Here is a 24,032-nt window from a genome sequence, read left to right on the forward strand (position 1 = left end):
GTTATAACTGCTTAGATAAATTACTAGATCAAATTAAGACCATTTTATAATGCCATTTATGGTGCTGTGAAGGCCATCTTTGGCTGTTAAACAAAATAATTCCTCCTCTTGCTCTGTCAGAAGGGTTAAAAAAAACCCTCAGGAACATGGCATGCAGTGAAATACCTATGACAATATATTCTGTAATCAATTTCCAGCTCTGTGGCTACAGCACATGGCTTTGTGGAAATCTGAGTTAATCAAACAAACTTCAATTCCTAGGGACAAGATTAGAATAGTCAGTTAATTCCACTGCAAAGGTGATATTCTGTCCCTGAATGTGGTTTTCTAGGCTGAATGTTTCCATACAGCAGGCATTTCAACCGGCTACACCAAGAATCTTTAATTGCCATTACTTCTTAAAAGCAAGAAGCCTCCTGGGACAAGGATTCTTTCCCACTTGAGGCTTTATAGCACGCTGGTGCTGTGGTGCAGAAGGGCATCTTCTGTCTATTTTTTCTGTCAGCACGTTGTCAGTATTCTGATGGAGCAAACATGCCCCAGAAGAACTCTGCGCTTAGTTCCAAAGAAAACCACGTAAACGTAACAACTGAATGGCAGCAGAATGCTGATGCTAAGATAGAAACGAAACAACAGGCAAATAAGCTGGAGTCACAGCGTTCTACTGACTTTCCAACACCTTCCCATTAAAAATTCTACTACAAGAAATATCCAAGCCACTCACAGCTGCTTTTCAAAAACCTTGGCAAAAGGTGATTATTTCACTTTTCTTTTTTCAAACGGACAGATAAATTGTAATGGAAAATATTAAACATTCCACAAGCATTGATCCTTGCTAACCTGACATGGTCTACTAACTTAATATTATTCTCTATCACGTGGAATTCTACATGACATCAACTACCACACAAGATTTGAAATGTGCATTAAAGCAGGTGGCCACCAGCAATTTCTTTTATATCTCACATCTGGTACCATACTCCATATAAAGTATACACATTATCCTTTGCTAATAAATCAAGACTTGAGTGAGAACTCTTTATCTAATTTCCAGTCTTGAAACTTAAAAGCTGTAAAATAATATTCTTTCTTTTTTTCTGCATCTGTGGACAGTATTTTAAACCATTTTCTTCTTTCAGGGAAGCCTGACAGATGGCTTACTGAGATTATATGAGCATTCTTCTGTATTACTTCATAAATGTATGATCTTGACAAAACTTCTGTTTCAGAAGCCAGTGGCACAGAGCTTATTGGAGGGAAAAGGTTAAAAAACCCTAATAAAATAGAAAAATTCTTCTTTCTCCTAGGGCTGGGATGAGCTTCTATATTCAACAAGGAAAGAAAATGGTTTTTGGTACAAGATCAGTACTTCATCAGAGAGTTATATCCAATGCCAGTAATAAACAGTTCTAAAACGGCTTGTAAGCCTGTTTGATACCCCTGACACCTGCATTTACACCAGTATATCAAACAACTATTTGTTTCGAGGGCATCAAGTCCTGGTTACTCCAGTGAAGAGTAAAATATTATTTTTAGCCACTAAAGCACTATCTGCATGTTATTCCTTCAGTGTTCATAAATCTCAGTTTCACTGCAAGTCATATTGCGCAATACACATCCTTAAAAGGAAGCTGGTTCTGTAGGAACTAGCTTGCAAGACCAAATTAGTTTCTCATTTAGACATACGAGAAAATCAAGTCTTATATTTAAACAAAGCAACTGATTATATGGGTGAAATATTTTAGCAGCAGATGATGCAGCAGTATAAAAATACATTGTTCTCTTTCACTAAGCCCAGAGCCCATCTAAGTCTACCAATAAGTTTTAGGGGCTTAGAAACGGGTGAATGAAATTCCATTTTGAAATTTTAACTGCCTATCCAAGGATTTGAATGAAGATAGTAAATTAGTGGATGGAAAGCATTACAGTCAGGTGGAATGAATTCTGAAGCTTTTCTACTGTCATGTAACATCCAATTTAATGAATTAGATGATATCCAAAAAGTACAATGTAATATGTTGTAAGCCGCATTTCTAAAAGCATGAAATATAAGCAATTTGTGAGATTTTGATTAGGTATTAAAAATTATTATGATGGTAGGAAAGATTAAAAGGATGACTAAAAATAAACAAGCAAACCAGGACATCATAATTTACAGATTTTTAGCACAAAATAAAGTGCTCCCCTTTCCTCATACTCCCCAATTTTCAAACAAAAAAAAAATAGAAATGGAATCACCATGTGCTTAAGTGGAGTTATTACCAGTCTTTATGACTTCAGAAGAAATCAAACTCAAACACCATGTAAATTATCTTTCAGTAGATAATTTGCCATTTTAACAAGGGAGTATTGGGGTTTTGATCAGTAATTGGTTTGCTAAGCACGCTGACAACATGTAGATTTTTCCCCAATTAATATTGTGATCTTCTTACATCCCACTTATTTTACCCTAAGCTTAGCATATTTGCTAAAGAAATATTCAGTAAATACAGATAAGATTTGTTTCCCTTGAATGCCGTATTCTTATTTCCTCTTTCCTATGTCTCAGCCTCCATCTCCCTACTTTTTTTTCTCCTCTTGTTTTCTCTTCAGTATGCCTCTTCATATTCCTCTGCGAATGGACAGACTGATGATCCATTCAAATACAGATCAAATGAAAAATGTCTATAGGGCAGTTTATAGTTGTATTCCGCAACTGCTTAATGTAATATGCCGTATGTGTTTGCAAAGAATCCTTTAAAATACTTTTGGGTTTTTTATGTAAGATAATATCATCAGTAAAAATAGTGTCAGTTCAAGTTTACAAAAAACATTTGGAAGTTCATCCACGTTTAACAGTTAAGCAACAAGAACAATGCCAGTAAATTCTTTTGAAAGCAACATGAGGTACAGCATTTTATAGCAATCCTGGGGATCACAAAACTGCAGTGGGGGAACCTCGCTTCTTTTACACACCATTCTACAGGCCATGACATTTTAGGCTAAATGATATGAGGTGTGATAAACGCAAGCCTTCGTTTGAATACAAACAGATTCTTAAAATATTTTAACTAGGAGTATAAGTGAAAATAAATTAGGCCAGTGGGATTTAGCTAAAGAATTCAGATTCTGTGGGATTTTCTTAGTTTACTACTTAAGTTAGAAATTATACAAGCTTTGCAAGTTTTTGGCTCTGGAAACAATCAGGGAATTATTCTGAAATTAAATCACTATCTTCCGACTGGCAGCATAAGAACAAACAAAAATCAGTGTATTTATTCTTAACACCACTGGAGCAGGTGCTGTCTAAACTTCTCTAAACAGCCATACCTTAAGTTTCTTAGCTCCTACCTTAGCTCCCATACTGTTGTAAGTCCAACCTCTTTTTCTTCATTTTTTTCTAACAAGGGCAAAGAGATGGAGATGTGCAAAATGAAAACTGAAAGCCATGATCCAACTTCAAGTTTCTAAGAAATCTGATTACTCTCTTCTCCCTGTGTAGTCAGAATGAGAAACTGGCACCTCCAGAGAATAATTCAGACTTTGTGCAACTGCACTTAGTTGTAGTTCAGCATTCAGATCTTTTCAAATAAAAGTAGTTAAAGTCAAAAGCTAGCACACAGCATGTTTGTCTCCATGGCTGACAACAGTGATTCTTCCCGTCAGCTTCCTAAAACGATCAGACAAAATTTATTCTGTAGACGTAATTCCAAGGCTGAGATAGGCCCTATGCATCACTTAAAGCAAGTGTAATGGCCAGAGAAGTTGCCAAAGCAACACATACTGGGCTCCCCTTCTTCTCCAGAATACCCATTTTCTGAAAAAAATAGGGAGTCTGTTTGGAACTTAAACATGCTGAATAACTCCAGCACATCTCCTTCATAGGTCAAGTGTAAGAAATGTGTACTGCCAAGCCAAGTGGATTCTTTACTAGTTCCTAAACCGGGGCTTCCTCAGCCACACATAATGTGAGCAAACCGTTAATCAAACGCATTATCAAGTCACTTAGATACCTAACTGCTATTCTGTTTTATTTGAATGTAACATCTTCAATTTATTCTTTTACTAGACTGATCATTGTAACAATTACAGTAAAAAGGTATGAAGGAGAAAAGCAGATCCATGACTTGTCCAAGCCCCGAGCGACTCAATGCGGTTAATCAGGGAGGCGGGGAGGTTGTTTCATCTGACCACATTATCAACATATGTAGTTTTGCTATGCCTTACTGTTAAGGGAGACGCCACTGCCCGAGCATTCACACACCATTCAAGGAGCTGCACACACACCACCCGAGTCTTTTAACTGCTCGGACCGGAGTCCCTTCACAGCGGGCAGCTCCAGTGAGCTGACGGATGCCCCTTCCGACTCCTCACACACACACTCACCCTCAGGCGCTTCCTCTTCCCTCAGGCTTGACCCTAGGTTTTGTGAAGCAGAGTCTTCGACATGATGTACGTCAGACAAATTTATTGAGCGGTACAGCGGTATAGGACAGCTCGAGCTGGGTGCCTCTGGAGAGGGACCCCGAACAAAGAAATATCCGGGCAATTATACCCTTATAATCTAAGTTCCCTTCCCCTCATATGATGGTTTGGTCCAATAGTAATATTTGGGTCTGGGGTCTTGTTCCTCCTTGGATCCTTCTTCTGTCTCCAGGCAGGCCATTCCTTTTGTTATCTCCAAGAGGCAGCTTCTGCTGACAGATGTGGCTACCTTATTTTTCACAGGATGCAGCTTCTGCTGACAGAAGTGGTTACCTTATTTTTCCCATGATGCACCTTCTCGGGGCCCCCCTTCATGTCACTAAGCAGAAGCTCACTGCTTGTGGCCTAAGGCTTTAGCAAGTCTTTCTATTAATGCTATACAATGAATTTCATTTGAGCTAGGAAGTGACTATACAACAGATTCCGTTTAAGCTCTTATAACACTTACTCTTCCCTTTTTAAGTCAATGGGTCATGTCCTACACTGACTTATGCCTGTCTTTGAGTTTTTTAATTTATTACTATAAGCACATGACTTCATTAGAGGCTATATTCTGATCTGAGCTCAGATCGGTGGCAATAAGGTGGCAGATTTCCCAGTGCACAGAAAGCCATTTGATGAACAAGGATAGCCCTACCTGATATGCGTTTGCACTGATACTACAGAACTGACACCGTTATACTTAACATGCTACAAAACGATGACTGAAAAAGCATGAAAATCTCTTTCTCAATGAAGTGCAAACATAAATCCGTAAGAGCTTCTACGTAGTTTAAGCTTATCAACAGTTTTTACTAAATAAAAGTTAAAATTCAAAGGCAGACTTGACAGTCACGAAGTTAGCAACCGAATAGCAACAATATACATGTAATATGTTGTAATTAATATTATAAACATATATAACAATAGATTATAAATATTATTACGATATATTGTATTCTATTACATGTATTATATTATATACTTTTTCAAGTTAATCCCCTTCTTCAAAAAAAATGTGATGATTTGTAACTTCAGCATTCAATTTTTTCATCTTAATACAAAAAGTCTGTTTTAAAATGTGTGCATGAATACAGTACCGTGTAAAACAAAACAGTAGGATGTTATTGAAACCCTTCCATTTCCATTCTTTAGCTCTCATTTTAACTGTGCAGTCTTACAGGGTTTCCTCTCATATTTAACAAATGATGAGTTCTCCAAGGCTACATGTGTATTCATACGACAATGTGAATTGTTCAGGAACTTCCAGCAGCAGGGTAATACAATATACTTACTATAAGAGTTCAACGTGGGTTAATTGCTCTGCAAAATGGGTATCTTTTTTTTGTGACTCAATCCCCTTTGGGAATGCCAAACCTCCCCCTGCACTGACAGAAACCGTGCAAGCAGGGGGCCCACTTCATTAACAGGAAGAAAATCTACTAATTTTACGTAACAAAAAAATAAAGAGGAACATATTTTGCCTTCAATTCCATGAAAAATCAGACACACAAGGTGCGTGACAGGAAAATAGGGACCTAATTGTTTAGCACCCTCAAGAACTGTTCACAACAGGTGGAAAGAAAGGCACGGAAAATTGACGCAAAGGAGATGACAAATCCTAATACAGAAATCTTTCAGCAAGCATGTAATGAAAAATGGTATTGCAGAGAAGAGTCTGGGAATGGCACAGAACCAAATCAGTGCCAAAAACTTCCGAATTCCTCCCTTTCTACAGGCGAGGAAGGGAACAGACTCTTGGCTGTATTACAAAAATTCCTGCATGATCTTTTATTATCAGGCTGAAGGACAGCTTTCTCTAACACTGGATGATGCAAAACACTACCAATAAGTGAATGGAAGAATAAAGTATGAAATATTATACATTTCAAACTAAATTAGCAAAAGTTACTATTGAAATTAATTTGATTTGATTTAAGGGAAACAAACATATTCAGTTATTTGAGCTAATCTTTATCACCAAAGGCAGGCACAAAATATTGAATATAAAAAACCCCTTAAGGAAAACAGGCATGGAAGCAGCTAGTTCCAATGCACTAACTTTCGTCTTTTGAGAATAAAAAGCCCTTCAACCCTATAAATAAAAAACCCAGAAGTTTAAAAATTAGTAAGCCCAATGACAAAAAGAACAAAAGAAGATGATATTACATCAAGGCTAAGTTGAATGGGAGGGATGTAGATTAAAAGCATAAAATTCCTTAAAGAGCAGATCTATTGCCACTAGTATTTAACTTCAGTTTTTAGGCTAGACATTCATCAAGCAAAGCATTCCTATCCCACACAACAGTTTAACAAACAAACAAAACCAAGGTATCTAAGCTTTTAAAACCATACTGAATTATTTTGAGAGCTCTCTGCACAAAGAAGTACTCATTATCCAAACTGATAAAATATTTTTGGTTATGTATCTGTAGAAAAGATTATCTATAAAATGCATACACCATTTAAATGCAACTGACCAATTTATCAGCACACATTTTTAAAGTATCCACCATCAATGCCTCTTTCTTGAAAGAAAGGCATCCTTCCTGCCCACCATGGTATTTTCCAGCTCTCCAACATGCATTCTTGAGGGACAAGGGTGTAGGGGGTTAATCTTTACAAACTGTTAATGTTGGGGATAAAACATTTATATATAGCAGACAATGTACTAGGATAGTCTCACCATGCTAAAAAGACAAAGATTACTCTTTGAAGACTTTGTAGTTCAACAACACATATGTCTTCAAGAAAGGAAACCACAAGGTCTGTGACGCAGCTTGCAGTTGGTTTTGACTATTACAGCTAAACAGCTTCCTCCACCCACCTGAGCCTAGATGATGAGGCATGGCTAGCTAAAATAATATTAAAAGTAGTAAACAATTTCCACAGCTTTTAAGAAAATGGTCAATCAAGTTGAGCCAATAGTTGTAAGAGGAATAATTCTGACTTGTAGTTACAGTCCTAGTGGAATTCTGAGGCAAGTATCTGAGAAGGGAGGCTTTAAACAGGTACACCTGCCTGATGATGAAATGAAAACAAGCACTGTGACTGTATGGCATATTTTGCAAAGGCTACGTTAATGCCAAGTTTCTATCTTCAAATGACATTTCAACCCACTCCCCACAACATATCTGATTTTAATCTGTTTTCTAAAATATATAGTTTGAAGAGAGAATAAGGGAGATCACCGAGGTGCATGCAATGACTAAACACGAGGCCACTGTCTTTACATAGAGTAACACATCACAAGGATTTGGGAAAAAAAAATAATCACTAAGTATAAAATATAATTTGTCAATCCCAACTTGTCTGCTTGTGTCTCTGAAGTCCCATTCCAACCTCCTTCAACTATGCGCTGCTCTTACTTTTCACGAACTCATACCAGCATTAGCAGCACGCATATTTGAATACAACTAAAACAAGAGTTTTAAAGTGAGTCCTAATGCTCCCTTTCCAAAATTAGAGCCGTAGTACAATTTCAAAAAATTAAACAATATTAATCTAGAAAAGCATAAAGAAAAACTAAAAGGGCACCAATGATGTAAAGGATTTTCTTTTTCAAAGCTTTTAACTGTTTAGAAATTGTTTATTCTAAGCTGACATTTTATTTAAATATCCTATTCAGCAATTATGAAAGCAACTTCATCCCACATTTCATTTCCACTAAAATTCACCATTTTTGTGTCAGACTCGTCCTAACAACGGCCCTTTGTGCTTCTTAAATATTGGGGAAAAGGGATCCACAATGGCATTTCATATAGAATATATCACATGCTGGCTTAATCGTGTATAAATCAAATCTTCTGCCAACTAAAACATTAAAGCAGGATATGAGGTGCCAGTAAAGAATAAAACTGAAATGTATATCTAATTAGTTTATCTTTTAATGAAATGCTTGTGAAACCATTCCAGCCAATTAAGAGTGTGCTAGAAATATTTCTTCATCAATCTCAAGTCTTGCGAGTCTAATAATTATGTCTCTACAATGTAACACCTGTATCACTATACCAGATACATCCTCAAAAATAATGGTTTCATCTTAAATCATGCAATCCCAGGCATGCTCTGAGGAGAGGAGACAGAGAAAGTGGAACCGCTTCTGGCAAGGTTAACCTCTTCAGTTGGCATTAGGATAAATATCTTTGAAGACAAGGTTTCTGAACTGAAACTTACAGAAAGAATTTCCTTTTAGAGAAAAAACAAGGAAGCTTCTAATCTTTGGTAAGGATTTTAAATCTTAGTTTAAGAAATAAAAATGGAAATGTTTTTAAAAATAGCCTCAAATGGTTCAAATAAAGATTTTAACAGGAAATCATAAAAGCAATATTGATCATTTAAAACTATATGACATTTAAACAAATCTTTATTTTACAATTAGACTAATGCCACTTAATTTTAGACACCTACAGGTGAATTCACACTTTGTTTGTTACCTTAGGACACATAAATGGACACCAGTGATAATACAGTGTGTACGTTAATACGGAAACTGCCAAGACCTGCCATCTGGAGAGCTAATGAACAATCAAGAGATCCCAAATTAAACTACAGAATTTTCCCTTAGAATCTTTAGGACAACACTGTCAAGTTCAATCTATTCACTTAGCCTCCAGAATCAATTTTTCAAACTTTATGACAGGTCTAATAGTTTCCACCTGTTTCTCTTGCTTGACTTTTGACTGGCACATTACCAGCCAGGGTGGAAATGCAGACAAAGACCCCTATTAGGCTCCGGCTGTTTCTCCACTGTGAGGTTGCTCAGCCATTAAATTAGTTCCAGCCCACTTTCTCCTTCCACATCTTAATTTGGGGGGGTATGAAGGTTTGGGGAAGTGGAAAGGAAGAGAGACAAAAGTTTGATATTCAGTTGGTGGGCAAGGTATAAGAAAATGTAAAATCATGAAAGTTAAATGCTGAATTTATTTATGATTTACTAACTAAATAATTTACTAACTAAATTTATACTAATCACACTAATTAAGTTCCTGAGGTGTCTGTATGGTATTTTCAATCATCACAAACTTGGTAAAATTTGAGAGACCCTAAGAGAGTCTATCACATAACAAGCACTTATTGCAACACATGATTACATAAACACAGTATTGCAATTTTTTTTCTGGGAATCACGAATGAACAGTAGATACCTATTTTTGGTTCAAGCAAAGAAAATCTTTTTTCCTGATATAAGTTTTCCTTTCATTCAGAATTGGTAATTAGAAAAAAGTGTCATACACATATCCTAACAAATTCATATTGGTTCATTTGGAAGTACCTTAAAAACTTGACAACTTTTTTCTTCAATAAAAATTACCTAATAGGTATTTGCATCAGTTTCTAGTGATTTATGAAATGTTATCATCTGTGAACACTCAAGGTACTTTGCTGAATTGCAAATCACATGGACTACATTATTCTATTATCCATGACAACGAAGTATTTACCATAACATCAACCATAATACTTAAGACAAGTATTTTAACTTATTAAAACAAAGGCCTTTCTGTAAGATAAATTTAATTGTTTGAATTGTAATCTGACTGAGATCATCTTCCCAGTATAAGCCACTTAGAGCCAGGACTTCTAGTTTACACCTTACCTGAAAACTGACTACTCAAGCTGCATCATGATGGGGAAAATCTTGAAGACCTACATCTGTAAACAATTCATTACATTTGGACTACTTAATGTAAAAAAGCAACCTGAGTGCTGACCACTCTGCTGGTACAGCACTTTAAAGATAAGAGAGTAAAGGTTCCACAGTCACTGGAAAACCAAGAGCACTTCTCTTAGCTGTCTTGCTTTTCTTGATAATATAATCATATATAAATTGGCAGATATGATTCTATTTAGCTTGTGATATCTAAATAAATTCACAAACCTCTGAATTATATACCTCATCTTACTGAGATGTGTGAATAATGTTACTGAGAACCACCACCAAAAACAACTGTCAGAGAAGAAAGGTCTTGACCTATTAAATTATCACTTTGTCGGTTTCTTCACAGTACTTCTGCTTTCAATCTAGTGGGCTGAACATGCTGTGAATACTAAAAATTAAGAAGCAAATGCTACAAATGCTTCTATAAAATAACTCTTTTCTTTGTGGCTTCTTATTGAACTAGCATGTCTGTCTATGTCCAAAAGCCACTGCAAAATCAGTTGCAGGATGAGGATGTAGATCTGGGGGAAGGGGAGTGGCAAAATTAGATAGCAACATTTTTTTAATGTGTGTGCACGAGTACCTATGCACACACAGAGAATAGCTTGGAAATAAAAGAAATTTGTATTTGATTCCAACTGTCTCTAAATTGCAATAATTCAGCACAAATTATCATTTGTAAATTCTACCACAGTGTCAACTGTAAGACTACAAACTGATTTACTTTAATACTGTTATAATGCATCCTCATTCACAGATTTTGTGCACATATATTCTAAAACAAACCACCTTTATTACTTGCAAGAAGGCATATTCTGTAACTTATATCAGTCTCACAATTTAGGCTCTCTAGCTGAGAACTAAAGGTATTATTGCTGGTTAACTAATCAGTTACAATAACATTCAAGATGATTTAACTGATGATGTTTATTAAAAAAAAATCCAAAACAAAATTCCTGAGGTTATTTTCAACAGTGAAATTCATCTGCAATTTCTGCAGATAAATTAACACTGATACTCAAAAGTAGCTGCCAAGAAAAGTTATAGCTGCAGGTAGAAACACACATAGAATAATCTGTCCTGAAGAGCAACAACTTCCCAAAGACAGTTTTTTCCATCAGACTGTTCATGAAACAGTATAGTCTTTGTACATAGACTCCAACCTAAGATTTAGTAACTGTGATTTTCATATCGCTTAATCCCACTCAAAACTGTAATGAACTACCTTCTCAAAGGTATCCCACAACTCATTCACAAGGGTCATCTATGCGATGATGAAAGAATGTCTAGCATAACCCTAATCGATGTTTAAAAAAAACCCAAATAAACCACTAAAGAGCATTTTAGTGAAGTATTCAGTAAAGGGAATAAGAGAACACAGTAATCTTAAAATTAAGGCCACAGTCTACTTGGTATTACTTTTGTCAAACAACTAGCTTAGAAAATAACTTGTACTGGAAAATGCATGTAATCTCCCAAATATGCATATTTACTACCTTAAACTTTCCTATGGTGATGTTCATGGTTTGCAAGAGGAATAATGATTAAAATCCACCGCCAAGTAAAAAGTTGTCACATTGAGATATTTCTACCCTTTATGGCTTAGTATTTTATACATTATCAATTAATATTCTGTGAACACCAAGATCTCTATTTTGTATCCTATCTAGAAGATAATAGGCTTTTTTTTTTTTTCCTTTGGCTAACTTGTAGGCAAAAAAGAAACCAAAGAGAAAGAAGATTCTTTCTGAACATTGTGTGTTACTATAATTGTGAATTCCAGATCAGAAAGTTTATTCAGTATGGTCTAGATCACTATCTTACCCATCTAGAAGATTCATTGTTGTTGTGGTAACTTCAGTAAAAAGAAGAATCTTTCCAAGTTTCTTTGTTTGAAGATTCTGTTGATATGTCTTCAGGCTGAAATGTTCTGATGAGAACCTTCCCATCTCAGTGATGACTGGCATGAGAGATGGAGTTAACTCCATTTTTGATTCACAGGATGAAACAAATTTAAGAGACACCTTGCTGGATGCTCTTAATCCTTCAGCATCTACATTTCCCTCGAGCCATTTCAGAAAAGCAAGATGGATTTCCTGTGGGCAAGGGAAATAAAATAAGGCATAGAAATACAGACCACCACGTGTGAAGACATACATTCTTCTGAGAATATTTTTATTCAAGCAATTATCTTCTACTGCAAAATAGGAAAATTAACTCAATGTTCTCTTCAAAGATCAACTTCTGCTGCTTGTTCTAGTCCAGCCTGGCCTGACTACTAGGTACTGTCTTCCTAGACTTGAGACCATGCTCCTTTGCAGATTAATTAGGCTTAATCTTTCCCTGTAACAGCATTTGTGGCGGTTCTCCTAGATACTGAAGCATGCAGTGCACACATTCGTCTGTATTATGCAGGTTTTTCAACATGCTAAGTTTCTTTGCTGGAAGTCCTTTAGTCCATTGCTAAGACTCGATTTGAAGGATAAAGCAGCAGCTAAGAAAAACATTTACTGATTTCTCAGTAGAATACCTACTAAAAGGGTTCATATCTTCAGCTAACAGAAGCTTCACTGCTACTACCTTAAATATAGACAAAAGTGGCTGTTAATTAGCTAGCTAAGAGAAGCATGTAACTCAAGAATGTACACAACTAAGAAATTCTACCAGTGTATGAAATGCAGTCGTATATATGCTCTGTTGTCCTTGTCCCAGTCAGTGGCACAGCTAGCACACATTTCTGTGCAAAAGATTTTAAATGTGAAATACACATGTACTTACATATATAATTTTATATGGCTACATAGCAAAACTTTGATTTTTCTCTCCTTTATTTTAGGTTATTCAGAAATACATTTTTTTGAATGTGAAATGAAGAGATAAATTACTAGGATTATTACCTGTCTGGTGACACCCTGAAACAACTGTTACACATTCATAGAACTCTTTCTGGAGATATCTAATTCTATTTTGAGAGATTTGATATGAAACATTTGCCATGTCTTTAGAAACTGTAAGTTAACAGCCCACGAACACAGATGCTGGGACTTCTTTTTGCTAAGTGTGTAGCTTAAATTTCGAAGAGCTCTCCTTCTAGAGTCAGAGTGGTCTTTTATACGATATATGAAACCACAAAAATTGTGGTTTCTATTCTACTGAAAATAATGTACTAGTGATTCTTGCCTTTAAATTTTTAAGAGGAAGACATTTGACTTTTAAACAAAAAACTTCTGACCAAATATATGCCCCTCCTTCCCATTACTGCCATATCGGGGAACCAGAATATGAGTGTTTCCTACGTGAGTGCTGAAGACAGGACTAAGCTCTCTTGCCCTTGAACAAGATGCCTCTGAGCTCCAGCCCAACCCTTTAAAACCCACAACCCACAATTAAGAGCAAACTTTCTATAAATAGTTATCTATCTGAGGAATTGCTCCAATTTTCCAAATCCCATTGTTATATCTTAAGAAGGAATGAGAAAAGTGGTCCTGTTCCTAACACCTTTTTATAGATTTTTCCATCCTCAGAAACTACACATTCTCAAGTTTCACACGGACACTGCTTCTTGTGTGACGTTCTTTGAATGTCAGCAGACTTACTGGTTTGCAGCTCTGTAGTACGGGCAGCAGAGCATAACACGAAGAAAGGAATAGCCTCTTTCCAAATGCAATCAGGCACTAGCTTCTAAGCCCAAGGATGATCTAAGAGTGACTCAGTAGCAAAATTTTAGTTACAGAGAAATTACTTCTCATTTCTTGGTTTTCTAAAGCTCCGTCTGAACTCTTTCTGTCTAACTTCTTGGATAAAATATGCTTTAAGTATTTTCTTCCTTTTTCTGTGTGTGTGTATGCATCGTAAATGATGATGTGGCGTTAAAGGTTTTATGAGCATTTCTCTGACTGATCTGCATGAAGCACTTCTATCTTCATTTAGCGTAACATCATAGCTTTGAAAGACTGCTGCTAAATTCTTTACACACTATCCTACTTGTTTTACACACACACAGAGTAACGTATTAGCTGTAACAGATATTTAGAAAAATTATAGCTTTCATTCTTGTCAGGGAGTATATGGAAAAACTGTGCTTAATCAGAAAGTGCATTTTCCTATTGCTTTCCAAACATTGAAATTCACTTAGCATAATTGAGCGTGCAATTCCTAGACACAAAAACATAATTTTAACTCACTTAAGGATGGGTTTACAGACTTATAAAAACAGACATTAAGTTAAAAAATAAAGGTGCTTAAAGTATTATTACATTCTAAACAAACAATGAAAGTGCTCAGTTCTATGTGTCAGAATGTCTGGTGTACTTTTGCCACAGCATACTTTCTGAAAAGACTGAAATAGCATATATTTATGTGTGATGTTACATTATCACAAATATGCCACACAATTCCTACCATTTATCTTCGTGAGTATATTCTTTCAGGTGAGTTTTTCCCCATAGTTTTTAGGTTTACTTCTTGATTTAATCTTCTTGTTTATAATGCATACTGAACCATTTAAGAATTGCTACATGTGTATAATTATGAAGCTAATTTTTCCCATAATGTACACGTTTATTGAGCTGATCAAAAATATAAACATAAGTAATACATAATCAAGAACAGTTGATTTTTAAAAATTCCTAAAAAATGTTTTTACATTTTTAATAAAGCAAAGTTTCAAGTGCTGTCCAAGTTCATGCTAGAAAAATTAATTTTTGTTTCAAGAACCTCCTTCACACAAAGTTACAGAAACACGGATGCTGAACCAATGCATTTTGGTCCCCACAATTATACTAGCACACAGAGAAGTACATTTTTGTATAATGAAATAATCACATTTTATAAGTCAGGGTTAACCTCTGCTTCAACTCCATTTAAAAGGAATATAATCACGTCAGAATGTAACTGTGCGATTTGTCGCTGAATTCAGGATTGAGCTTTGAATTCAAAACCCATCCCCAGCTGCGTCTGCCGTTCTGCAGCAACCTCTGGTGGCCATTTAAATGAAAAGGGTTGGTTCAGGAACTGTCTGGCCTTCCACACCTCTGGGACCAGATCAGGTGTGTCAAGCAAGGCACCCAACACAAGGTAAGGAATACCCAAACTCCTGGCCACTGCTTACCCTGACCATTATCAAAATCCGAAAACATGCAGGTACAAGCTTTAAATGAGTATGCCACCAAAAAAGCTGTAGCTGTCACATATTCAGGCACAGACAACAATATATGTGTAAGTAGCTGCAGATAATTGTACTAAAATCTATATTACGCATATTACCAGTAACATACTTTGTAAATATAATAACTACACTTGTTTTAGGGTAGCACAAATGTATTCTGAAATTGTTATTCATCATTACTGCATCAGTTTTGGATAGGAGAACTGAAGTCAAGCCAAATTTAACGTCCTATAAAACTGTTTATTTTTCAAATGACATTTTATATGTACATTCTCTAAAGCAAAGATATTGCCTTCTTAAAGTAAGAACGAAATTTGACACATCAACCAAACAACTTGGCAACAAGAGAGCTAATCAGCTTTTCACAGTTAAAATCAACTACAAATATAATATTTATAACGAGAAAATTTTTCTACACAGATTTTAAATGGTAAAAGCACAATATATTTTCAATGCATTGTAAAAAACAATTACCAAAAGCAGAAAAGCACTAGACCAACAGGAACTACCACCATTTCTCACTAACAAATTCTTCCCCAGCACTCCAAAGCACAACTTAAATCCTCTCAGTCAGAATGAAATGAGAGAGAGATGAAATTTCAAAGCAGTGACAGCCTCACCGATCTGGTACCCACGGACAAACAGATCAAAAAGCAGAATTTTGATTATCAGACTGAAAGTGTCACTGAATGAAAAGTTGTTCTGAGTGGGTAGGGAGATATAGTGGATGTTAAGTCACAAAATTCAGAAAATAGAGAGTTAAGCTACTGCATACTACATACCCTCAGCTCCTCCACTGATCAGCACAAAGATTTATTAGGGGTCACTGTATCAAGGATTGGAGATCTGACATTGCAAGTTGTTGAACTAAAGTTTAAATGGTAATTGTAACATAAAGAAGGAAGAGTAAAAGCTGTATTTTGTTTATGATCTAACATCTGCTTTCTATGATTTTAAGAGTTTGGTCAGGTGTGTGAAGAAACTGTTACGTAACGGAAGTTTTCTTTTGCTGTTTAAAATTCTTTTTATTTTTGTAATAATTAGTTTCACTTTTTCCTAATGCTTACTTAGTGGTTGAAACTGAACAAAAAGGAGAAAAGAGGGAGACATAAGAGACAAAAAAAGGCTGCATAAGGACCCTTCTCTGTTGTAGTATAAAATAACAGAAAATTACAGCTCCTGATGGAGAAGATTTTATTTGCACCTGGGCTCTATCAACCAATGAGACTTACGCACAAAGCACATAAACTTTCAGTTATAACGGTTCAAAATAATCCCAAATCCAAGACTTTATTCTTACATTCTATTTATATATAGAGAGAATTTTGATGTATTTTCTTATTTTTATATGTACGCTCATATACACACACACATATATATGCAAGTATCTCTCTCATTGGGCATGTTTGGGAGCTGCTCTTTTCTATCAAACTCTGTGACGATAGGTCTTAAACTCTGTATCAATGGAATTCTTTGTTAAGACAAAATTCAGTCACAGCCTAAATTCATTTGGTTTCTATTAAAAACATGGAGGCAAAACTAAATGAAAGCTAAAAATATAATGCCATAAAACAAACAAACATTATACATCAGTCAGCTCTTTCCTTTCTTGGGAGGAAAAATGAGATAATTTTAACTACTGATGCTCTACCCGATGACTCAATATTGTGACTGTAATATAATACTCTATTTTAGCTGTTGCTTGTTGAGTAAGTGAGGCCAAGTATTCACTTTCTGGATACATAGCTAGAACAAAATTTAAAAATTTTTCTCCTTCCTTTGCATAAAATGTAATCATTTCCAATGAACTACCTCTATTTTTGCTTCACTGTACTTTAAAAAAGTTTGCAGTTGATGCATTGATTCATATATTATCAGTTGATATACTGACTAAATCACATATGCATATATGTTTAACAACTGCAAACAGGTGAAGATTACACAAGCATAAAGTACCAATCTTTTAGAGGACCACATGAATAGCCTGTTTGGAGCACAACCACATTTATAGACATCACACCTTCAATATGGCTAACCTTTATTTTCTGAACTGGCTGTTTCCAAATAAGTGTTATTCGGTTCAGGTATAATCTCAAATGTATATATTTCATATGAATTCTGTATCAGCACTGATAGAAAAGAACATATTTTAATAAAGAGTCCACAGCCTTTGGAATCTGATTTCAACTGTAAAATATAAAAATACACACACGCATATACATATACACAAAAAAAATACATCCTCCTTGTATTACACAGCTTTGCTCAACAACCCTACAAGTTTGAAGGTGTTAAATTAGCCACTGGAGAGCTTCCATAGTATCTCTTGAATCCAATAGAAACAAACTGAAGTCCAACATGGTAGTAAGCAGTAGGTTGGTGCCAGCAAAAAACACATCTACAGTGGCAACTCCAGCCCCGAATGCTAGTGACTCAGGAGGCCAGCAGCAGGAAAAGTCAGCTATTAGCACAAGAGGGCAAGGTTTTGGCAGACATTTCTGACTAATGAGGCACACAAAATGCTTTTCTGATGCTGCCTGTGTTTTTACTTCCTGTAATAATGCCATACTTTGAGATCTGAAGCTGATGACAGTTTCATAACACAACCACGGCCCCGTTTTAAAATCAGGTTCATACTTAGTCAATACAGAAAAATGCTATAAATAAATAAATATTAAATTGCACCAAAAAACCTTACTGTAAATATACAGAAGGTGCAGAGAAAATGTGAAGTTACATACTATCCTTATTGTTTTCAAAACTTAGCATGTATATATTACCTTTTACTAAGGCTTTGTAAAACATTTTATAAATACTGTTTAGTACCACAATCATTCATCAAAAGGTATTACTTTATTTTACAAGGGAGGGAAACCCAGTACAATGTCTTTATCCTTAGGAAAAGACTGAAGAAAGGAGAAAAAAAAAAAAAAACCCAAAACTTGATAGATCAGGTGAGGAAAGAGGATAATCTCTTGGCGATCACAGTCTTACAGAGGAACTGGAAGAGGATGAAGAATAGGACTGCTGTAACCTCTTCCATAGAAACACTCAAAAGATGGGAGAAAGGTTGCTCTTCCATCTCAAGAAAAACAATACTGGCAATTAAGCTGCAGCGGCCATCTTCTTCAAGTTCAGCAGGACTTAGGAAAGCTGTAGATAGCAGATGTATTATTTGTGTTTGTGTGTCAAAGCCAGTGTCTCTAACCAGACAACCAGGTTAATTCATTAGATAGTCCTAATCATTATTTCAATACTGTTCAGATGTCATTAATATGTAATAACATTACCAAAGTACACATCAATGCCTGGAGTCCTTAATAGTTGCCCTTTTAGACTTAAGTGTAAAGTTGAAGATGGACTTTTGTATCAACTGAAACAAAAAGAATAAACAGAACTGTAAAACACAGGCTATTCACAACACGTTCAAAATCTGATTTGAAATATATAAAGTATTCAAATTCATTTTCAGAAAGCGTATATAAAACTTTTTTCTTAACATTAACCGCTTATAATTAATTTCAAAGTTCAGTCCAAAAATTCTGCAAGCTAGATGTTTCCCTCCATGGCCCCACTGGCTGATTTTAATCTATCTTCAGATTAATTACAATATTTTCATTTGTTTTGCATATTATATTAATAGGAAGACGTATTTTAGCTGAAGTCACTCTTCTAGGCTAAGTCAGGGGAGAATCTGTGCATCTCTCTTATGCTATTCAGCACACAGAGGGCCATTATTTTCATGACTGGTGTTTTAGTTCATAGTACAAAAATCTTAGGAAGGAGAGAACTCCCCAGTTCTCCACTCCCTCCTTTCCCCATCCCCCAAAGAACTTCATAAAGATTTTATTATAGTACAACCAAGGTGCATTCTCATTTCATGTTCTCATGACCTTCTGTAGTTGGCTGATATTTGCTATGCGTTCTCAGGATACTACATAACTAGGAAATCTGTTTCAGTTTATTAATAATCTTTTTATATTTTCTAAACCCAGATACGGTGCAAAACATGAGTTGATTGTGTAAAATATGGAAGGGCATTTAGAAAGATGGCAGGGTTTGGTAACTTTTTAAATTCACACCCAGCCGGATTTTTAGGAGTCTCTAGTGGTTTGGGTAGTTATTTTAATCTGTGATATACTTTCTAAAGAGAGGCAGAAAAAGCTAATCACTTCTGAAAGATCATTCCAGAGACCAAGTTCCTTATTTTAGTCTCCACGCTTCAGTGTGTTTTTAAAAACAAGTATTACATTACATAAACAGTTATACAGCGCAACATCTCAGCAGTATGGGGAGTAGAAACAGTCATATATAGAAGTGGGTCTGTTTTGCCAACTGATAACGTGGAATACCTCATCCAAAAAAGGGAAAGATTTTTAACAAAGTGTTGCAAGGTATCCTTATCCTTTTTATTGCAGTTACATTTCTTTGAACATGAAGCATCTTAGATTTCAACCCATTCCCAGTCTACATGTCCAGCAACTGCTCATAAATCTGTGCCTAAATTTGAATCCAAAATTAAATTTAGCTTTAAAAAGCACTGTATGTAGGCAGAAAATTAATTTATCCAATGTGCAGCAGTCCATTCTAAAAACAGGCTGCAGGGCCCAGGTCAGAATTCACCAACTAATGAAAAATATATCAGATGTTACCTTCTGTAGAGAAAAGAATGCTGTCAATAAGGTTAAAAATAAGATAAAAGGAAATCAACTAGCAATGAAAAGGGAAAATGGTCTTCATGTCAAGTTTTTTGTACCAGTATCTCTCTGTTGTTTTTAGCACAGTGTTATGCTTAGGTATTAAGTTACTAGAAGGCACATGCTATCATTCAGTCATGCAAAACAAATACAGGAAATGAGGCAATCGCATTTTTTCTTTATTGTTATATGCAAAAAAAGCGTCAAAAATTCTTAAAAGGAGGGAACAATATAAAAACGAGTGAATGTGCACTGCCCTAAGCAGAACACATTTGTTTTGATTTCTCAGTTTTGATAAAGTACTACCATTTATGGTCCCTCACTACGGAACAGCCTTCGCAGCCGCAGGACAAGGCTAGCTGCAGAAGGCCCCACTGCACTGTCCTCAACGCAAACCAGAGCTGAGCGGAGGAACAAGGAGGACAGCAGAGCAACGCTGTAAGGTGCATGCTGGCTTTCGCTTTTCGTACTCAGCTGCAACAGAACAGTCTGGAAGCAATCTTCCCAGCAGCTGCTCTCATCAACAAACTGTTTATTGTAAAAAAGTGGCTGGGTCAAAGGCTAAACGTCATCCAGAACTGAAAGCATATCTTTAAAAAAACCTGAAGCCGTCCACGCATATGAAAAAAGCACATTACATATGAAAGCGAACCATATTCCATTCTGAAAGGCCAAAAGTCTACTTAAACAAAAACTCCTTAATTTGATGAAGCAGTATTTTACAACATTGCACTAATTTACTGTGGCCTATGCTGATTTTGAGACCCGTGCAAGGTTTCTAATAAAAACAAAGTTATTTAAAATTCCATCTGTGTTTTATGGTAAAAAAAAAATAGAGTTGTATTAAAAATATTCTAAAATATTTTATTAACACTGAATAAGTCAGCTCCATATTCACATACAACAACAACAAAATAAGTACTCCTCTAATAATTACAAATGCATCATCAATGTGTTACACAAGTTGAAAAAACAGGTTTAGGCTCAGTATCAGTTTTACCAAAACAAAACTGCAGGTTTTATGATGCAGGTAGCATAGTAAGATGACGTACTAAACACATGTTTAAATCCTTTGCAAACACTTGCCAAGTCAGTTTCAAACCTTATTTGAAAACTTTTGAATGTAACAGCCCATATTCAGATGTCAAAACCTATTCCAGAATGCCCAGCTCTGTCAAGAATCACTAAAGGATTGAATTTAACCAGGTTTTAAGCCAAGCATACTTTAAAAAATGTAATCGCATGTTACCATATAACTACATTTAAGCACATGAATGCACACACAAAAGGAAAGAACAAAGAATGTATGCATCAAAACCCCCTCATATTTAGCATAATTTCATAACATCCATAATAAAGTTTTAGTTTAAACTAAAGGATACTAAAAATTACAGGACGAAATCTCATTTAGTATTTTGTAGCTCTTAATCTCAGAAATTAAACATATATGACCACCTACACAAGGTAAACTGGTATCATAACATAGCACAGTAATTGGGGTACATTTGCTGCAACAGACTATAAAGCTGACTTTGAGGGTAAAGGATCAATAAGAACAAGGTCTACCTTTGACATAACATCACTACATAACACTTCACAAAAATGAGCGTTGCAATGAAAGGGCTGATAAATCAGAGGACTAGTAGGTGTTGATTTATCCTACCAGAAAAAGGCGTGATAAATTATGGTTTGACCATTTAATTCTTCATGACACCTACTTTGTAACAAAACTGTTGTTATTTTTTTGAAGAAAAGTCTACAGTAAATTGAGCATATGTGCAACTGTGCTAAAAATAAGTATAGAGAAACCAGGCAGAAGGGAAAAGACATTCCACTTTCGCACTAAAATCTGAACATTATGAATATTAAGGTGGGTTTAAAAAAACAAAACAAAACAAAACTCATGTTTAGAAGAATAAATTAAGATATAAATCTAACCCTAAATGCTGTACACATTTATTTTAAATTACTCTCAAAAGTATTCTGTATTGACTAGAAAAAAAATACAGGAGAATTTTGTTCTCAGCTAATAGGGCAATAAATTAGATGCAATATATTCAGCTGGTAAAACTGGCTCTGTTAAACAGCTATCACATAATAGTATTTTTATTTGGTACCAAAACTTTTTTTTTTTTTTAAATTGAGGTAAAAATTGTTTGTTGAAAATCTTGGAATTAGTAGTAGAATGAGTTAAGTAAATAAAACCTAAGAACATATTTTTTCTTAGCACTGATAATACACAATTCTTAGTTTAAGGTTTTCCATCAGGTTTGTTTCACCTTTCGGCAGGTTTATATACATAAAATGTGAGTGAATTTAGTGTTCATGAATATGAAATAGTGGAACAGGAACCAAAGATTCTCCTCTTAGTACTGCGAACATGCATTAAACTCAAATGACAAGATTTCAGCTGTACCTCATTTTTGCTTCTTCTGAGCAAGAACTCCCAGTTCTGTCACAGTGCAGGGGATTTTGAGCTAAAGAAATGTCTGTGAAATATTAGGGTGAAACCACAACACATTTTCACATGTACCACAACTCAGAGATTACAATACAGTTATGTCTCTAAAGTTGCACAGCTACTGTTCAACATGTATCATGTATTTTATAATCCTTTCTAAAACATATTCAGGTTGACATAACAGTTTATAAATATTAAAAAAAAGATACTAAAAGAAACATCTTAGAAAGGAAGAATTTCTTGGAAATTATATGCTATAATGGCAAGAACATGCTTGGTATGTTATTTATAGTATACCTACTCCGAAGATAAAAAACAGTATTAAGATAACAACTACTAACTTTCGCTGTTAACTAAGATCTCCTTGCTAATCAAGGATCCTAAAAAAAATATTAACATGACAGCATGGGATTATTTAAAAAAAAAAAAGTAAACCAATGCTTTTTATTTAGCGTTCATGCTTCAAAAATACATCATATACATACATATACAGCAATGTAAAATTTAGATATCAAATCAAGAACTCTGAAGGAAGCCTCAATAATATTCAGTTTATCACAAATTAATGTATTTTTCTTACAAAACATGGGGAAATAATACCGTATTCATGCCCATGTACTATAATGCTAGGTTGTAAGAGTGAATGATACAAACTACATTTACAGTTATCCTAGCTGTATGTTTTCTAATGCATTGTAATTCTTCTCTCCCTTTTTCAGCCCTTTCAGATGTAACACTTACTTTCATCTGCTGGGATTGAAACCTTGTTCAGAACAAAAGAGGTAAAAATTTTTCCTCAGGGGAAAAACAAGAAGATAGTAAGCAAATCATACACTACACCTTCCCATAGCTATAAGTGTCCTCATACACAGGCAGCTTCAAGAACAAACTTCAGAGCCAGCCTCCTTAGAGAGGAGTCATCTGAAAGCATTTCTGCAATTGTCAGGGATAAATGGGAAAAAACCCACAAATTTAATTTGTCCTTTAAAGATGGACATACAACATGCTTAACCCTCACAGGGATAAGGCCAAACATTTATCTAGACAAACCCTTTAGCTACTCCAGGGCTGAGTTCACTTTAGTCAAGTTATATACATCACTAGCTTCTACTCCAAAAGACCACGTTTGGCATACAGAACTTAGAGTACTGCAGAGAACACACCAGAAGTCAAAGCTCATACCTGAAATTCAGGGGTTTAGGAGTGACTTTGGGAAACAAGGCACTCAAAGAAGCAAACGAGAACAGACTCGAGACCAAGGCAGTGTATAAGAAGTGGTCAACAGAAGCAAATACAGGCAGTCAGAAGCATTTTTGACAATGGCACATTCTTTATTCTGAAGGACTTTGGATTCCCTTGACTTGTCTCTGAGGATAACCACCTGTTTCTGTGCTTTGGGATATTTATGCTCTATTACTGTCAAAAGAGTTGAGGGAAGACCCAATCTGTCAAACAAAACTTTGCAATATTTGTTAATTCAAATGGTAACACTTCAGGTAGAATGTAGTCGAAAGAGAACTAATTTACTAAAATCTAACCACAATGCTCGAAAACATGCTCTTGCACTGTTTAAGGCTCAACTGAATAGCACACCTGAAAAAG

The 24,032-nt window shown here is 35.4% G+C and overlaps 1 protein-coding gene across 2 annotated transcripts in view; it reads right to left on the minus strand.

Moving 5' to 3' along the window:
- Positions 1-24,032, minus strand: part of HLCS (holocarboxylase synthetase) — a 131,597-nt gene that overhangs the window by 71,973 nt on the left and 35,592 nt on the right. For both annotated transcript variants that reach the window (XR_005932811.1, XM_030020216.1), the window contains exon 6: positions 11,930-12,201. Coding sequence is in view for 1 of the 2 variants with exons in the window: in XM_030020216.1 (XP_029876076.1) it covers positions 11,930-12,201 (272 nt within the window). In the remaining variant the exon portion in view is untranslated. The remainder of the gene's footprint in view (positions 1-11,929; positions 12,202-24,032) is intronic.

The sequence above is a fragment of the Aquila chrysaetos genome, chromosome 7, assembly GCF_900496995.4.
Source record: "Aquila chrysaetos chrysaetos chromosome 7, bAquChr1.4, whole genome shotgun sequence".
Classification (NCBI taxonomy): Eukaryota; Metazoa; Chordata; class Aves; order Accipitriformes; family Accipitridae; genus Aquila; species Aquila chrysaetos.